We start from the raw sequence: 18,000 nt of genomic DNA, 5'->3' as shown, positions 1-18,000 counted from the left end.
TATATAAATATACTCAATAAATTTCAATACATTTGAAAATTAATCATCTCCCCCTCCACAAAGTCTCTACTTTTTCCCCCATATGATGGTAAATAATTTAAATTGTTTCATGAAACACTAAGGCTAAAGTTATTATCATGTCAAACTTTGTTCTTCTCAGGCTGCAAAAATCCAGAGGTGAACGACTGGCTGAAGAACCACAAAGACTGTGTTGTGCGACACATGGTGCAACGTCAAAATCACTGCATGGCACTCGCAACGATGTGAGCATAAATCGAGCATAGCAGCTGAGCTTAACCTAGCACAACACGAGATAAACAATTGACAGAAGTTTAAAGAGACTTTGGGAATGAAGAAAACCCATCAACTAACATGACGTTGGGGAAAAATAGATTAGAGGATAACATAACCAGATGTCCATAAGCATCCAACCGAGAGCTACCAAGCAATCGCTTTATATGTGGACCGAGCTTGAGTGTTTATCAAGCATGGTGAGTAATAATATTGTGCTTCCATAACTCAGGTGCCATCTACACTCGCAGGTAAGAATGGTTCAGCTCAATCACGTTTGTGTTTGGTACCTGAAATTCTTGATGTGGTCCTCCACTCCGCTAAGGTGCAGAGTGTGGGTCAGGGCCTGGTGGTAGGTCAAAGCCTGGGTCGATGAGCCCCAGTTCACATCTGGAAGGGAGGACACATGCAGGCAGAAACACAGTGGAGTTAGCAAGTGTGTTTATGGGTCAGATTGCTGGACTAAAGGCTACCTGACCCATGTGGTGTTAACGTCAGTGAAAAGGCCTAGTGTATGTGTAGCTGCATGTCAAACTGAGTGTTCTCACAGGTGTGTTTAGAACTGTATAGCCAGCTTTTAGTTTAAAGAGCTGCCCCACTAAGATTATGGATTCAAAACCAGAACCTTCTTGGCTGATATCCCAGAAAGTTGATTCTGTTCATCTGGATGTTTGAGAAACAATTTGCCTTTCTTCTCTCCTGGATCACTTGGAGCATTCTTTAAGTACATTTAACATATATCCAGCTGGGATAGCTACATTTACTCAGGGCCTTTTTGATATGATGTTCTTCAGCTTCCCTCATGGCTGTGTCTGTAGGGATGGGGCTCAGTCTTTACTGTAGCATCTTACAGTGCTGTGATTGCAGCCATTCCCCAACTTCCAACTCTTTGCATATTAATGATCACGAAACTGTCTCACTGTTAGTCAGTGCTGCTAATTTCCATCGTTGTGCAAATGTATAATAATAATTTATAGCCATTAGGGAAATCCGCAGTCGGTCAAGACCGAAGAACTCACTTGGATGAGTGGTAAAACGTTTCTCCCATTGAACACGCAACATCCAGATAAAAAGAATCAATTTTCTGGAATTTCCTTACCTGGATGATTGAGCACAAACCAAGATTCCTTGCTGAAAGGTAAAAACCACTAACCACTACACTACTGTCCACCCGATTTATGAACTTATATTATTTCTGTTTGCAAATTTCACACTAAGGTAAACCATAAACACCTCAACATTTTTGGAAAAAGCCAGAGATATGTACAGGTTCCATAAAAGACTGAGGTGTGCAGGGACTTTTAAATTAACCAATCAATTTAATGCAACATATTCCTTATGCAAATGAATTCAATACAATAAAATTGTATTTATACAGCACAAAATCAAAACAACATTTGCCTCAAGGTGCTTTATATTGTAAATTGAGACCTACATTAATACAAGAATACAAAAAATTACAAAATTCCTATAAGACGCCCTATCAGCAGACACTTGGCGAGAGTGGGAAAGAGAAATTCCTTTTTAAAAAGAAAAATCTTTAACAGAACATGGAGGAGAAACCATAGGCAGTGACAGGTTAGGGCTAAACACCATACTGTGGATAGAACACTCTGCTTATTATCAAAATACTTCACAGCATGTTATCTTAAATCATAGTTAACTGTCATCTTACCTTCTCTCTAGTGTCTTGAGACAACTGTCGTTGTGAACTGGTGCTACATTAATAAAACTCAGTTTAACTAAATGACAACCAATATATAATTCTTATATCATATTGGTACTTGGTAATTATTTTACTCCATAAAAAAAGTGAGGAATTTTTGGCCAAACTTGGCGTGCTCTCCAACTCACCTGGCTTCTTGTGACTGACATAGATATACAGAGCCATAACAATGACATTTGTAAGAAGGGCAGCTGCCCAGTTGATGACAAACATCACCCCACAGCAGAGAATGGCTCCAGCAAGGGAAACCCACATGTTGTAGTATTTGAAGCTAGGTCTCCAGCCTGTAACATCGATGTAAATTAGTCACAAAATAGATTTAAAATGTCACACAAACAGTGCTAGTCACATATAAGGTGCAAACAAAAAGTTCCATAACTGCTCCAGCTGGGTATGAACATGGTCGTGTGATTGAAACAGGACCTTTGGCAATGACAACAAAAGCTTATGTTATTCTTGTTGTGACTATTTGCATTGGTGCATTTGTAATTTATAACATGAGAGCAAAAGAACCATTGTGTTGAATTCTACGCGCATTTACTTTGAAAGCAACTCAAGATTCTTCATCACTGGTAAGAAGAGTTGGGTCTAGTTATGTTAGACCCCAGAGCAGCCCTTAGTGGGTGGATCTGCAGTCAAAACCAAAGAAGGCTCATCGGGCCAAAAGCAATTCTGACATGGTGAAGGAGATCCAGATGGTACCGCTGAGCACTTCACGTAAAGCAGTAGGACTGACTGCATCAGTCACTGTATCAGGGTACAAGGTGACAAGGGCTTTTGCTTTTTATTGGAGCAGTCACAAAACTTTTTGATTTCATTTGATACAGTTTAGGTATTATGTGCAAAAATTAGAACTGAAAACTGAATTAAATTCAGTTAAGGCTGAGTAGAAGTTCTTTTTCAGACACTTCAGCTGGGAACAAATTAAATAAGACCAGCAATGTGGGAGGTTAAAGAACAGGAAACGTTGAGTCAGCCTCCATTTAAAGAAGCTTGTTATAAAACAGTCAATGTTGCTGTTAGAGAGGAGGGATAATGTTTCAGATGGAGCTAGGCATATGTTTGGGTTAAAGAATGAGTTGACAGTCTACTAGAAGTTATACGAGACATTAGGGACCATATTCATTCATTGGACAGTACAGAAACTATAATAGTGGGATTTTAGTGATGGAATACAGTTGGTGTGTGTTTGGTTACACAATGACAGAGTCTTTAAAAAACAGGACATAAAGGGTACATTGACAGTGTCGTTCCTGAGTCTATGAAGGGACTTTAGGAGTCCCAGAAATTAGAAAGTAATTGGCCCTGAACTGAAAGTAATGTTTGTGTTCCAAAGAGAGAAATCTATTACACCATCATACCGTTTCTGTACTCTCTAAATGAGTCATGTACCATTTAGGTCCACGTAATTTTATGACCTGCTGGAGGAATTGGAAAGAGAAAAATAATCTGTACCTGCAGTTCTGCTAAGGCTTTGGTTGGTCTGTGTGTGTGTGTGTGTGTGTGTGTGTGTGTGTGTGTGTGTGTGTGTGTGTGTGTGTGTGTGTGTGTGTGTGTGTGTGTGTGTGAGAGTGAGAGAGAGAGAGAGAGAGGGATGAGGGGGTGTAGAGAGAGGAGGGGGTGTAGAGAGAGGAGGGGGAAAGCAAAGAACTCAATATACGCCATCAATAAATGGTAAATGAACTGATTCGTATATGGAACATTTCTACTCTACATGATCACTAAAAGTGCTTTATACAACTTACCCCCTGTGCTTTTTTCCCCCTATGCAAGTGTTTTCTAACTAACATTCACACACATTCTTATTCCGATGGATACATTGGACAGCAACTTGGAGTTGGTATCTTGCCCAAAAATTGCAGACTGGAGCAGCCAGGGATTGAGCCACTAACCTTCCAGTTAGTAAATGACCTGCTCTAACTCCTGAGCTACAGCCAGCCGCATCACTGAATTTGTCATCAGTCTACAGACAAAGTGTGACTTCACCAAAATTAGTTTAAAAAAAAGAAAGAAAGAAAGAAAGAAAGAAAAAAAGAGAACTTTCCCTTATCAGTAGCTGAATCTATTTGTTCAGTTTTGTATGTGTTTCTGACACTTTAGTCACTAGAATAGAGAGATGGGTACCAAGGGAGCAGGAGACTATCTTATCCCACATAAGATTGATGGTTACTAATCTTAACAGGTAACTACATCAGATATACCACACACTTTTTCCACAAATACTAAGAGACTGCATCATATAGATGGATTACTGTAGAGAAATAAGAAGTAAAAACAAGAGTATCAGCCATTTTTGAAAATCTCCCATTCTGGGCAGTTTGAGATTTTTGACTTTAACTGAGGTTCTTCTTTCAGACAAGTGGAGGTAAATAGTCTAAAAACAACTTTCATTTGGCTAGCCCTTTGTGGTTGACAAAGACTAACATTTGAGGAAACAGATAGACATCACCTACCTTCTTGTGTAACAGTACTGTCCCAATATTGTTACAACATTAACCTCCTAGGACCTGGCGTCCACATATGTGGACATCACATTTTGGGTTATTTAGACCAAAAGACTCAATTTTGCTCTACAAGGGCCTGATATCCACTTACGAGGACATTATACTGCTACTGTTCTATCAAAATTTTAAATGAATATGCTCATATGTGGCTCTCATTTTTCTTAAAAACAAAAATAAGGCAAAAAAAAAAAAAAAAATCTGTTAATTCTTTGTTTTTACATTCATCAGGCCCCAATATGTCCAAATATCAAAGAGAAATTAACAATGCATGCAGTGGAAGAGTTCGGGTCTTAGGAGGTTAATGACAATATGCCTTCTATATTTATGATCAACTGTCCAAATTGAATTTTCTTTGTTTAAGATGCATCAACTTCTAAGCCTAAATGTAACCACGTAACCTCTGGTATGTCATCAGTGTGAATGACTTCTCTTATGAGACACACATCAGGACAGTCTCATTGAAAACCAGTAACTGTTTTTTAAAAAAAATTCATCCAATGAACTGTTAAAACACAACATTATACCTAATGACATGAATGCCTGTTTTTACAGTCTAGATTAGGATTACAATAACTTCCTCTATCGTCTTAATATGTTGATCAAGCACTTTATTATGCTTAGATTCTCCCATTTCTAAATGTACTGATCTTACCTGGTGAGTTAGCCAGTGAGGCATGGAACACGGAGAAGTTGATCAAGGCATATGATGCCAAGAAAAAGTTGGAGATAATGGGTGCAATAGTGTTCAGCTCAGCTGCAAGAAGAAAAGCACCAGTCAACTCAGAAAAGTTAAAAATTTCACCTGTGATTTTATGTCCAGTCAAAAAAACCAAAAACAAGCAAAAAACAAAACCTTTGACCCTTTGAATAAACACTCAAACTCTCAGGATGAAGACAGTGAACATATCGGCTGCTGCTGACTCCAGCATGTGGTCATGCAGTGCGCCATTACTGTAAAATTTTAAAAATTTAGGCATCTAAAAAGGTAAAGTTTTCAACAGCTGTTGTATCAATATCAATTTAGTTCAATAGTCTGTAAAAGTATTTTTATTAGGAGCTTGCAATAAAACAAACAAACAAAAACTACAAACAAGAGTTATTGTCAAATTTTAGACCAGTTGCCATGTTCATAAAACTGACAACACTTTAGGATGAATTTCAGAGGGCAGTAATGATCCTGGTTCTGTATCAGTTCAAGCAAACAAAGAATGAAATGTGGAGCAGAGCAGCTGAATCAGGTGGGTTTCAGGCCTACAGAGGGGGAGGTGCCAATATACAGCTGCAGACTGGGGCTGAGCAGTGTGAGTGCTGGATGAGAGAGGCCCTCCAGGTCCGCTCAAGAGGTTGCAGATGTGGACAAGACGTAAAATGTAACCATTCTACTTTTACAATAATTTATTACACTGTGTTATCATTATGTGTCTTATTCTATTGTTTGCTGGTTCAATCCATTTCACATCAAGCCCTCTGTTTCATTATATTTATTTTAGCATAACTAATACTACACATTATCCAAGGTTCATTTGAAAGTTTTCCATGTTGTTCTTCTTCTACAATAATTACAATATTTAGACATGTCAGGTTTTAAAACCTAAAATCAAATAAAGGGGGTAAAACAAGTATTGAACACATCACCAGTTTTCATTTCTAAAGGTGCTACTGACATGAAATCTCACCAGATATTGGCAACAACCCATCCAATCCAAACATGCAAAGAAGACTGTGTGAAAAGAATGAGCCAAAATCACATCTGAGCAATGCATACGACTAGCTTTCCCATACTGGAGGCATCTTGAAGCTGTCATCACCAACAAAGGCTCGGTTTGAAGTATTAAACAAATTTCAGTAAGCGTATTTAATACTTGGAGATCACACAGGGTTTCTTTGAAAGTGTGGATTGGATGGTTTGTCACCAACACCTGATGAGAACATCATGTCAATAGCACCTTTAGAAATATATTTACTTATTTATCTATTTTACTTGCTGTATTTTAGAAAGCTGACAACATAACTTTTTTAAGAAATGACTTCTTGGCCATTAGTTCTTCTGTGTCAGCATGGGGTCAAAAGTCTCCCTTTGGTATAGAGTATTTTTCTGGGTATAGATATCGTGATTAAAATTCTAGTATCATGACATCATTCTAAATGTCCCTTAGGCAAGGGCACAGGTACAGCATGCACCAACGTGGGTGTTTCCTGTTTAGAACAAACACTGCGTGAAAACACCGGTTCTCACAAAAGAGAACAAGGATTCTGAGAACCACAGTGCTCTTACTTTCCAGCTAATATTTTTGTACGGTTGTATGTGATCAAGTATGAAAAGCAATCAGCAAGCAAGCAATGAGTGAAGCCATACCAATGAGGATAAAGGCCAGACCGATACCGAAGGTCAGGATGTATCCTCGTAGGGGTTCATTGTTCTTGCCGTAGCCTTTGGCAAACATTTGCAGGCCAGGATAGATGTTGTCCTTACACAAAGCCTGCGGAAACAAAAGCCTTTGTGTTGTCTCACTGGAGTTTAAGCTGTTTATAATCAAACGCTATAAGAAAAACTAATTAAATAATTGACATTTTTCCATCATTCAATACTGCAATTTATTATATACAGTACTTTAAAGCTTGGATCTGATCTTACCTGAAAAACTTTAGGTGCACTAACTAAAGAGGCCAGTGCTGAGGATAGAGTGGCAGAGAAGATGCCAGCAGTGATGATGGGCCCAAAACCAGAAACAAGGCTCATAACCTGAACAAAAGATTACATGTAAATTGAAAAGCTACATTAAAAAACCATTAACATTCATCTTCTGATAAAGTTGTTTTTTTAATATTCATATTCTTTTACACTCATTTGATACCTGGAAGTCCCTATGCAGCCCATAGCGGCAGTTATCCTCATTCTTGCAGGTAGAGAAGTCATAGCCAAATTTGCAGGCAGCAGTGGAGCAGTTTGCCATGAGGTGAGAACTGATTGTGTCATTCACATTTCCACTGGCATCTCTCAAAATACAGGAGCCTAGTTTTTAAAAAGTATTATCCACATATTAGATTTTGTATTTAAAAAGGATGTGACAACCTTGCAAAAATGCAGGTACTATACACCACCTGTTGAAATAGCAACACCCAGGTAGACTATCCCTGTGATTAATATGGCTAGAAGGGTCCCTTTGGGGATGGCCATCTGTGGGTCCTGCAACAACCAACCACAACAACATTTTAAGATTACAATATATAACTGGATACAAGGCTTTAAGATGAGTACATCAAATCTTACAGCCAATTCAACGCTATGAGTTCCGTCTCTATTCCAAAGTTTTCAACAGCCTTAATCAGTGGAAGCATAGTCATATTCACCTGCACAGTACAATCTACAAAGTAAACCTTTACTTGGTTTGACACTATATCAACATTTATCACATGGTTGCACATGACTTACAGCAAGGTCTCCTGAAATGTTGGCTCCAGCCAGAATACCAGTGGCGGCGGGGAAAAAGATGGCAAACACAGAGAAGAACGTCTCTCCTCGGAAGTCTGGACCCATGTTCTCCCACATTATTGAAGCTGACAGAAAAAAAGATCAAAGGCCAACTGTGACACAGCAGTGTAAAAGCCAACATGAGCTCTCAGATTTATGAGGCAGTATTAATAAGGTGTTTCTTATATTATTTTTTTAACAAACAAAAACAACAAACGTCCTACCATCATAGCCCAAGAATCCCTTAGCTTCCTTTGACTTCATAGGAATGAAGCTTCCAATAAAATAGTTGAAGATGGCTGTGACAAGGACGACGAGTAAGAAGATCTGGGCCTATAGGAAGCAATTAAAACCAGTGTATTAATGTGTAGTAGTTAAATCGACTACACCTGCAGTATATCTGCAGGGTTGTCAGAGTCTCATGTAAACATTGGTCTGGGATGATTTGGTGTCTTCAGTATTTGGAATTGCGATGTACAGATTACAAGTTACCACAGCTTTCATAGTAAAATTCAATGCAATTCAGTTTTATTTATATAGCACCAACTTACAACAACTCGTGTCTCAAGATACTTTATGTTGTAAGATAAAGACCCTACACAGCAATAACATAAATATAGCAATAAAACCGTTTTTGGCTGCCATGCTTTGAAAAACTCACTCTAAAAGCTTTCCAGCATCAAGCAAAATTAACAACATTGGAACAGAGGCAAGCACACGGGCACATCATGCACCAACATGGGCTTGTTCAGTTTAGAGGGGGAAAAAACCCCAAAGGACAAAAAAACAAAACACCCCATGAAGGCAGTATGAGATCACTAGAGTAAGCAGCAACAGAATTACAAACATTTTCCAGCTTTCTAAGTTGCCAAATTTTGGAGTGTAGTCCTGTATTGGTTTAGCTTGCGAAACTTGCTAACAGCTTGCCAACAAAGTAAACTGAAGCTTTTCGTGTTACCTTCAAATTTTGATTTTTGTGTGCACCCCCCACCTCCCAACACCAACACATGCACACAATAAGACCGAACTTAAGTCTTTACAAAAACAAATTTTACAACCAGTGAGTGTCACTACTTTGGCTACATTCATGTTTTATGTAGTTTCATATAGGTGTAAGTTTCTATGAATTGGGATGTTGTGCATACCTTGGCCTCCCACTCCATTCCTGCTACAGAGATGCCCAGAAGAATGATTATTGTAATGGTGCCAATTATTCTGATATCGTTGACTTCATCTGTCATGACGGCATCCATACCCTGAGATACAATACAAGGACTTGGTAAATTGAATGACAATGATCAGCAAACAGTGTTTTGATATGTGCTTTTCTCTCTCGATGATGCCAGGACAGCCCACTCCTGCTGATCACTGATCAGCTGTAATTATCAACTTTCTTGAATTCAATGTGAAATCCTAATAGACTTACAATCAGAAGTTCCACAACAGTCTCAGCAAAGCCCACCACATACATGGCAACAGCCACTGCATTGGCAAAGGCAAAGATAAGACCAATAGAGCCTCCAAACTCTGGGCCAAGACTTCTTGAAATCAGGTAATATGCTCCACCTGAAAATAGCAGGGAGTGTTAGCAAAAGTTCAGTCATGCAAAGTCAGTCATGCAAAGTCAGTCATTCAGTCAAGTAAAACATACCTCCCCTTACAAATCCATTGGTGGCAATGGCAGAGGTGGAGAGGCCAGTGATGGTTGTCACTACTGTAGCCATGGCGACGATCACACAGGAAAGAGCTGCAGAAGAGACCACATCATGAACTGAGTAAAAAAAATGCATAACAGTTTTTAGCAGCCCTTCCAATCACTCTCATGTCTCTGTAAAAAGTAACAGGACAAGCCAATGCAGCAACGTCTGTCGCACGTCTCACGTTGTGGTGATATTTCACATCAAAGTGGAAAATTATCAACAAGTGCCAGGAGGCTAGGAATATTGGGCTTAGCTGAGTATGAGCTAGCAGAGAAAGAGTGATGAACACAAAAATGTCAATAAACAAGGGGCAATGAGACATATGCACCTTGCTAGGTTTTCTGGAAAGTAATACTTAATAATACCGCCAACCTTGTTTCATTTTTTATTATAACCCTGGTAGATGGAAGCTGCGTTTTTATGTTGGGTTTTTTTTTTTGTTTTTTTTTAAGAACATCTCAGTCATTTTTTTCATTAATCCTTCCTTCAATTACATGAAGTGTGCTAGTGCTATGTGGTGAAAAACAGCCCCAAACCATGATGTTCAATTTTGGTCCCATCTTACCAGACTAGATTCTCCCAAGATTAAACAGACTTGGCTCCATCTTTTTCAGCAAACTTTAAACACACTTCAACATGCTTTTTCCACCATGCAATCAGTGGAGTCTTGCATGGTGAGCAGGCATACGGGCCTTGGTGGTTTAGTGCATTATTGATGGTTTTCTTTGAAACAATTGTAACTATTGATTCTGGCTCTAGTGGTTCTTGGCTCTTGGACAACTCTTCTGATAATTCTTTTCACGCCTCTGTTTGAAATCTTGTGCGGAGCATCTGGTTGTGGCTGGTTTAGGTTGAAATGATGTTCTTTCCACTTTCGCATTTTGGCCTTTAGAAATTCTTCTGGCACGATGCTATCATCACGTTTTACAGTAATAAGGTTACAAACATCTTGAGAGAGCTTATTTTTACCCATCAAAAGATGTTTCTTGTGTGACACCTTGTTTGTTGGAGAGACCTTTACATAGGCCATCTGCGGGGACTGAACCAGCTGACATTAATTTGCACTAAGTGGCAGGATTGCTTTCTAAATCATGCTTATTTGAGCTGGAGTCATGACTTTCTATGCCTTAGAAATACATTTACTTAGATTGGTAATGTGTTCAATGTTTATTTTACCCACTGTCTTTATGGTTTAATTTGTATAGATTTGAGAGACCCATTTCAAAGTTTCCTCCCTGTTTTCATAAAGTGATGATTTGCTCCGATTAGATTTTTCCAAAATATTATTTGATACTAAAATTAATACCTGAAGACACGCAATTGCAACACTATTGATACGAATAATGCAATTTTGACTTCTTGCAGCTTACACACCAGCAGCACTACTGCAGACAGACACACAGCTCCTCCGCTCAATAACAGGTGAAGTAGTTAACATTCATAACACCAAATGACAATGGAAGAATTTCAGTTCTATTCCCTATATAGATATATAGGGCCAAATCACAACAATAGTTGCCTCAAGGCATTTTATATTATAAGGTATTAATACACAGAAAACAGAAACCCCCAACAATCACATGATCCCCTTTGAGATAGGCGCTTTAGTGACAGTGGGAAGGACTCCCAGCAGAACCAGGCTCATGGAGGGGTGGCCATTTGCCCAGCAGGGGTAAGGGGTCAGAAGCCAGTAGTGTCCCGGTATCAATACTGAAGTATTAAAAAGCCATAAATGTTAAATTGGCTAGCACACATTTTAACAATGGCCATTTAACTATTAGCACAAACAATTATTGTTTGTGGCCAATAATATAAAATTACTTTCAGATGTCTGGTCTAGAGTGTGGAGAACTAAAGTGTGAAATCTGGATCAGAGGAGCCAATTCAGACAGGTTTCAGGTTTGAAGAGCAAAGCTGAAGATATAAGGAGTTGCAGACTGTAAACGTGCAGCAGTGTGAATGCTGGATAAGCGAGAAAGAGAGAGGGAGATGTGGCAGATGTGGACGAGAAGAAGAAAAAGAAGAAGAAAAAGAAGAAGAAGAAGAAGAAGAAGAAGAGCTTAAAACTTTCTACTCTTACAATAATTTATTAATTTGTATTCCTTATTTTGCTGTGTGGTCAGTTTTAAAATGCAGGGAGTGACCGGTTCAATCTTTTGCAGTAAGCACTCTGTGTTTTTATACATTCTTTATTTGTGTGTGACTAATACTACACTACTATTCATTTCTCCAAATTAATTTTTAGCTTTTCCATAATACTCTACAATAATTATATAATTTATGTGTTATTTAATCTTTGTTCATTAGTATTTTTTAAAATACATTTTACCTTCTGTAAACCATCTGTACAAATTAAATGACTTAACGTAATTGTAAATACTTATTTTGTTAAACCAAAGTTAGAATTAAAGTTAACATATTCAAGAAATGAAAACGGGTACCAAGTATTTCCTTGGCTACCAGGATCTGGCTTGAAATTCTAGTATCATGCCAACCCTGGCTCTCATTTTAATGCTAATGTGGATGCAAACAGATTCCACATTAAGCGCCTTAAAATGTTAATGACCCAATACCAACACAGGCTTGATTTTGACTGAGCAGTCCCATCAGGTCAGAAAGGAAATGTGTGACGGACGAGCAGCAGTCAGTTATGGTCTCTTAGGCTACCTTCACACTGCAGATCTTAATGCTCAATTCCGATTTTTTGATCAAATCCGATTTTTTTGTCTGCTTGTTCACACTACAACATAGGTGTCAAATTCTGGCCCGCAGCCTAATTACATTTGGCCCGCGAAGCTATACCAAATTATTATTAGAGCTGGCCTACTGGTATTATACAGCTAATATATATATTGTTTAGTATTAAGCTTTGCTTGTTCCATATTCAGTTTTTCAGCAAAACTTGTTTGAGACCATAAGAAGAGATTCATTCTTAAATCTGGAGGAAGATTTTTTTTTCAATAAATATTAATGTTAGCCCGCGACCTTGTTCCAGTTTTGAATTTTGGCCCACTGTGTATTTGAGTTTGACACCCCTGCACTACAAATAAAATCCGACAGCAAACGCGCTCTAGTGTGAACACTCAAAGCGGCCCCATGCGCAAAAGAAGACGTCACACACAACGCGCTCTGTTTAGACCCAGAGCAAACAATATTGTTTGACTGATGGCCCTTAATATAAAGACTTCGGACTTTACGTTTCCCAATTTTTGCTTTAAGTTATTTTGTTATTTACATAATAATGTAAATAACCTAATAATTATCCTTATTGCTGTTTTAGAGGAGCGGTGCTTCAAAGGATAGTTGCAAATTTCTGTCAGAATCTGCAGATTATACAGTACAAATAAAATGTTCACGTTTCTCCAACGCTGTCTTCCCAGCAGTTTCACCAGATGGCCAGGAAGCGTTCACGATGTCTTCTCGGGCGCTGATAATTGGCGTCTGTCTTGTGTCAGTGACGTAAAAGACGGATTTAATGCGACTTGACCATTCAAACAGCAGTCGCTTTCTAAAACATCGGATATGTATCGGATTCAGTACCACAAACGAAAGTGACCCAGATCGGATTTGTGCCGTTCACACTGTCATAGCATGATCGGATATGGGGTATATAAAAAAAAAAAAAAAAAAAAAAAAACGAATTTGATGCGCTTTCGCCTGCAGTGTGAACGTAGCCTTATAACTGAAAAAGATGTAGTGAAACACTTGCACCTCTGACTGTAATCTAGAATAAAAATTATGAAAGATTAGATTAGAAAGATTAAATAACAATAGAATAAGGATAATATAGACTCTTCTACCATCCAACATTTACTTTTGACAGCTGGGGAAAACTGAGCTCAAACCCCTTTTTACAGGTGACCCTCTTTAAGTTGGCCAGCTTTCTACTTACCAATTCCAGACTGGCCCACAATCCAGGACATGCGAATGAAGAGCATTACACCCCAAATGTTCAACATGCAGCGTACCTACAGAGATGAAGAAGTGTTACTGTTGACGCCATTTAAAAAAAACAACAACACATTTGTCAGTCTATATTAAAGTACAGAAAGTTAAATACTAAACATTTTTTTTAACTTAACTAAAATAATAAATCTCCAAACCTGCACTACGTCACAGACAGTCAATCGCTGTCAATAAAACAAATCTAGTTTTCAATGTTTTTTTTTTTTTTTCCTTTTATACAAATAAAACCAAGTAAAAAAAAAAAAAAACAGTCTCTCTCACTCGGGGGAGGGGGGTCGACTACAAACAACTGGATCTAAAACTGATCATATCATGTTCAAGCTGGTACTAATTCATTACTAATGCCATTACATAAGCACTTGTTCACCATTAGTTATTACAGTAACATATAATGTCAAAGAAAAAGATTTTTTTAAAATTTGCATATGGTGCGTAAGGTTGCTCGTTTGTATGCTTGTTGAAATTTGTACTGCAAAGTTCAACAAGCTTGTTCTTATTTACACACAGCAATGAATAAGAGCCCTTTTATTTTCATTAAATATAAATAAACTAAGCTACAAAAAAAAATATTCTGTGAGTTCAAAAACTGAGCAGATAACATTAACGTTGAAGTGAAAACAGATTTCTGTTAACCAAGTCTGTGGAAGTTCTTATTCTGACAATGTGATAAACCAAAGATTTTATCGAACACCAGATCTCTATTCAGTGCTTGTTGCCTGTGACTGCAAAAAACTTCACATTTTGTATACAGAGCTCGCACTGTACGCAGTTTTTACCCCTCTGGCAGAATGTCATTTAAAAACACTTAAAATTCCTCACATAGACTCCATAAGCAACACCCCTCCCCAGTAGGGATCAGCGAGGATCACATTTTACAAAGAAAACGTGAAGACAACACTTGAAAAAAGTTATTAGAAGCCAAGGTTTATATTACAGAGGAAGTAACACTTTCTCATATTAAAACAGAAGTAAGATGACAATATCCAGACACATCAACATGAATAATCCTTTAACCGCTTACTAGATTCAAACATGTCCGTTTTTACCCTCAATGGTTAAAATAACTAGCATAATAATAATAATAATAATAATAATAATAATAATAATAATAATAATAATGGATTGCATTTATATAGTGCTTTTCTAGGCACCCAAAGCGCTTTACAATTCCACTAATCATTCACTTTCACATTCACTCACTGGTGCAGGCAAACCACAGTTGTAGCCACAGCTGCATCGAACCGGTAACCTTCCGGTTACAGATGAGCTTCCCAACCCCCTGAACCACGGCTATGCCACAATTATGCCCAGATAATTATGAATTGCCTGGGCTGGTGAAAGACAATAATAGTAAGTGGACTGCAGATAAAGTAGAGAAACAGAATGGAAAACGCAGTACAGCCAACTGATGCCCATATTGGACTATAGCAGATATATCAATATTAATTTGTGCTATCTGACATAAGAAAACATTTTCTTAAGAACACAATGCAAACTTCAACTATTTTAGAAATATTTTTGGTTTTTACATGGAATTTGTTATTTTTCATCACTGTCTGCAGCACATGCAGACCATTTCCAAACACAAAGCTACATCTCAGACTCTACAGGCTTCAGTTAAAGCCACAATTAAAGACTGAACAAGGCAAGCTTGTTTGGAACAGTTCCTTGGAGAAAGCCTCTTCTGTCTAACAGAACTTGGCAGCTTAGGTTTATAAAGTTGAATTTGCACTAACCACAAGACTCCTTTGGACAACTGTCACTAAAGTGGGCTTTGCACCTTTGTAAAAATAAAAATGGCATATTACCATAAACCTCTCATTTGTACTGCCAGTCAAGGTGTTGAATTGGTCCATTAAAAGTTCAGCTCACTACCTCATTAAATTACTATGGCAGTACCTTAAAAGTAACGTGCATGAACTAAAGCAATATTGTAAAGAAAACTAGGTCCAACTTTCTCCGCAGTTAAAGTCCTGTTCAAACGCATGCATCCTTCCTTCTTTATATTTTGATTTAAAAAAAACTAACAAACTAGGAAATAAGTGAAACATGTAAGCACTTAAGCCTTTTTTACAACTAACAAGACTGAAGGTCAATATTTGGTAGAGAAAAAAACAAACAAACAAACAAAAAACAAATACCCACACACAGCATGAACTTTGTCATTTAACTTAGTCTTCAGGAACAGTTTTGAAGGGCCAGCTGGGTCCTGTGTCAACACTTTGCTGGATTTATTTTCCTATTTCTTAAAGATATGACTTTCAGTTACTTACTGTTCGTCTGTTGAAGATAGTTTTGTAGGGCTGGCACATCTTTTTTGTTATGCACTTTTCCAGTTGCCTCAAATTTTTAAGGGCACACTGCACACCATCAGTAGATATTCCAGATTTTCAGCTAAAGGCTCTTTAGGAATCACCTTGTTTTTATACAACTATTTTATTTTTATTTTTTTGGGGGGGATATATTAAAGTGCAGGCAAAAAAATTCTGGCACAACTTCACCTGCTTCCAAGGTGCGTGGAGAGGATGGGAAGAGGAAAAAAAAAAAGAAAAAAAAAAAGAGGAGGAACAACTTTATTGACTGACCAACGCGTTTCGGCTTGTGGCCTTCATCAGGGTCAGGGTTGACCTTGATGAAGGCCTAAAATTAGAATTTAAAGTTGGTTCTTTGCTTAGTTGTCTGTTATATGTAGACAAAATTCATTCATCCCCTGGATTAGGTGCCTTTTCTGTGCTTGAATGACTTAAAGGTCAGTGTTAACTGGCTTAACAGAATGACATACTTAGTTTTTAAATCACAAGACGGCATATTCCTCACTCTGCACACAAGTAACAAAGCAAAGTAATAATTAAATTTGACTTACCAGCACCCCCTTAATCCAGCCAAACTTGACCACTCCTTTTGACTCAGCTGCTTCTTTAGCAGCGGCCTCCTCCGCTGGTGTAAGTTCATCACCGTTGGCAAAGCCATCCTCAAAGGGTTCCTTAGAAGCACAAAAAATTGAATCAAAGTCAGCAACAAGTAGAAGTAAACGTAATCTAAAGCGAAATGCTGGTGCATTATTTAAATCTGATGTTTAAGCACAAAATGCAAACAAAGCACATGAAAAGTTAAAACTGAGAAAGTGTTTAAAGTTAGGAACATTTGGAACACATAAATAAAACTGAGGCAAGAGTATGTTTCCCACTGTACAGCATGACATTAAACAACACACTACATGCAGTGAGGAACAGAATAGACTAATTGCTGTAATTTAGACAGGAATGTTTACCTGTTCATCCTTGAAATAGAATTTTAGCTGCTCAACAGTTTGTGGCTTCCTTTACATTTCATAATCTGCCAAATGTTTTCAATATGTAACAGACTGACTGCAGGTCACTATTTTTCTTCTCTGTCATTCTGGGATGTGTTCTAATAAAGGTTTTTGTTGTTTTTAAGGTTTGGACTTTCTGAGTGTTTCTGTTCATTCTGAGTGTCCCAGTCTAAAATTTGTTGAAACACACTGTTGGGACCAAATTGAAAATAAATACATGAAAATGAAGATTTCTCAGTTTGAACATTTGTTGTAATTGTACTATTCTTAATCAAACTTAATAGATTTTAGATTTAAAAAAAATGCTGCATTCACACATTTTATACAGCATCAAAAGTGGCTCATTTGCTAATAATAATGCCTCGCAGCAAGACAATCCGAAATTCCAACCCAGACAAGGCCCTTCTTTTGACAGTTTGCAGGCTTCTTTGCAGGACTCTGGTTTCTCCTGCCATCGAAAACATTCTCCAGGACACCCTTGCAAAAACATTCCGAAATAACAAGAGTTTCATTTCCTGCTTAAATCAAAGGCAATTAAAAAAAAGGAACACTGGTTTACAGACACAGGTCACATTCTTTACTTTGTGTAGCCGTTAAAAATACTAGAAGCTCCCTTCTGTGCACAATAGTGTCCCATTGGCATCCTCCCTGGGTATACAGTGTATTATATTAACTGCATTGATTGCCTTCTTATTAACCTGAAGTAGAACAAAGGACATCTGCAAGCCAGCCCTCTGCACGTATACTAGTATTTGGGGTAAATTTGTTTATGATTAACAGGAACGCAGTGGAAAGTAACTATTATTGGGACTGTCTAAATGATTGGTAGGAACTACTACTTCTTCCGCCTGACAGAGTGAGATGCGAAATATGGCTGTATATTGATGATGACAGTCATCACTGATAGATGTCACTTGCGGAGTTCTTTGGTGCTGCAGGACAGGAGCTATTGTTTTTGATTGTTAATTGAATATTTTAAAATGTAGGTAATGACTTTTTAGGTTTTTGATTTCTTATAGGATATTTCT

At 37.9% G+C, this 18,000-nt stretch overlaps 1 protein-coding gene across 2 annotated transcripts in view; it reads right to left on the bottom strand.

Annotated features, from left to right (window-relative positions):
* slc12a2 (solute carrier family 12 member 2) overlaps positions 1-18,000 on the bottom strand; it is a 63,132-nt gene that overhangs the window by 22,858 nt on the left and 22,274 nt on the right. For both annotated transcript variants that reach the window (XM_084936144.1, XM_084936146.1), the window contains exons 2-15: positions 16,523-16,642; positions 13,586-13,661; positions 9,645-9,740; positions 9,420-9,559; positions 9,139-9,249; positions 8,218-8,326; positions 7,955-8,079; positions 7,624-7,708; positions 7,377-7,534; positions 7,157-7,264; positions 6,878-7,001; positions 5,174-5,275; positions 2,146-2,301; positions 582-681 (exon numbers count right to left, since the gene is read on the bottom strand). In XM_084936144.1, the coding sequence (XP_084792270.1) occupies positions 582-681; positions 2,146-2,301; positions 5,174-5,275; positions 6,878-7,001; positions 7,157-7,264; positions 7,377-7,534; positions 7,624-7,708; positions 7,955-8,079; positions 8,218-8,326; positions 9,139-9,249; positions 9,420-9,559; positions 9,645-9,740; positions 13,586-13,661; positions 16,523-16,642 (1,610 nt within the window). The remainder of the gene's footprint in view (positions 1-581; positions 682-2,145; positions 2,302-5,173; positions 5,276-6,877; positions 7,002-7,156; positions 7,265-7,376; positions 7,535-7,623; positions 7,709-7,954; positions 8,080-8,217; positions 8,327-9,138; positions 9,250-9,419; positions 9,560-9,644; positions 9,741-13,585; positions 13,662-16,522; positions 16,643-18,000) is intronic.

The sequence above is a fragment of the Perissodus microlepis genome, chromosome 7, assembly GCF_051167445.1.
Source record: "Perissodus microlepis isolate ML-2025 ecotype Zambia chromosome 7, ASM5116744v1, whole genome shotgun sequence".
Classification (NCBI taxonomy): Eukaryota; Metazoa; Chordata; class Actinopteri; order Cichliformes; family Cichlidae; genus Perissodus; species Perissodus microlepis.
Note: the sequence above shows the minus strand (reverse complement) of the source record. Positions and strands in the feature narration are given on the sequence as shown.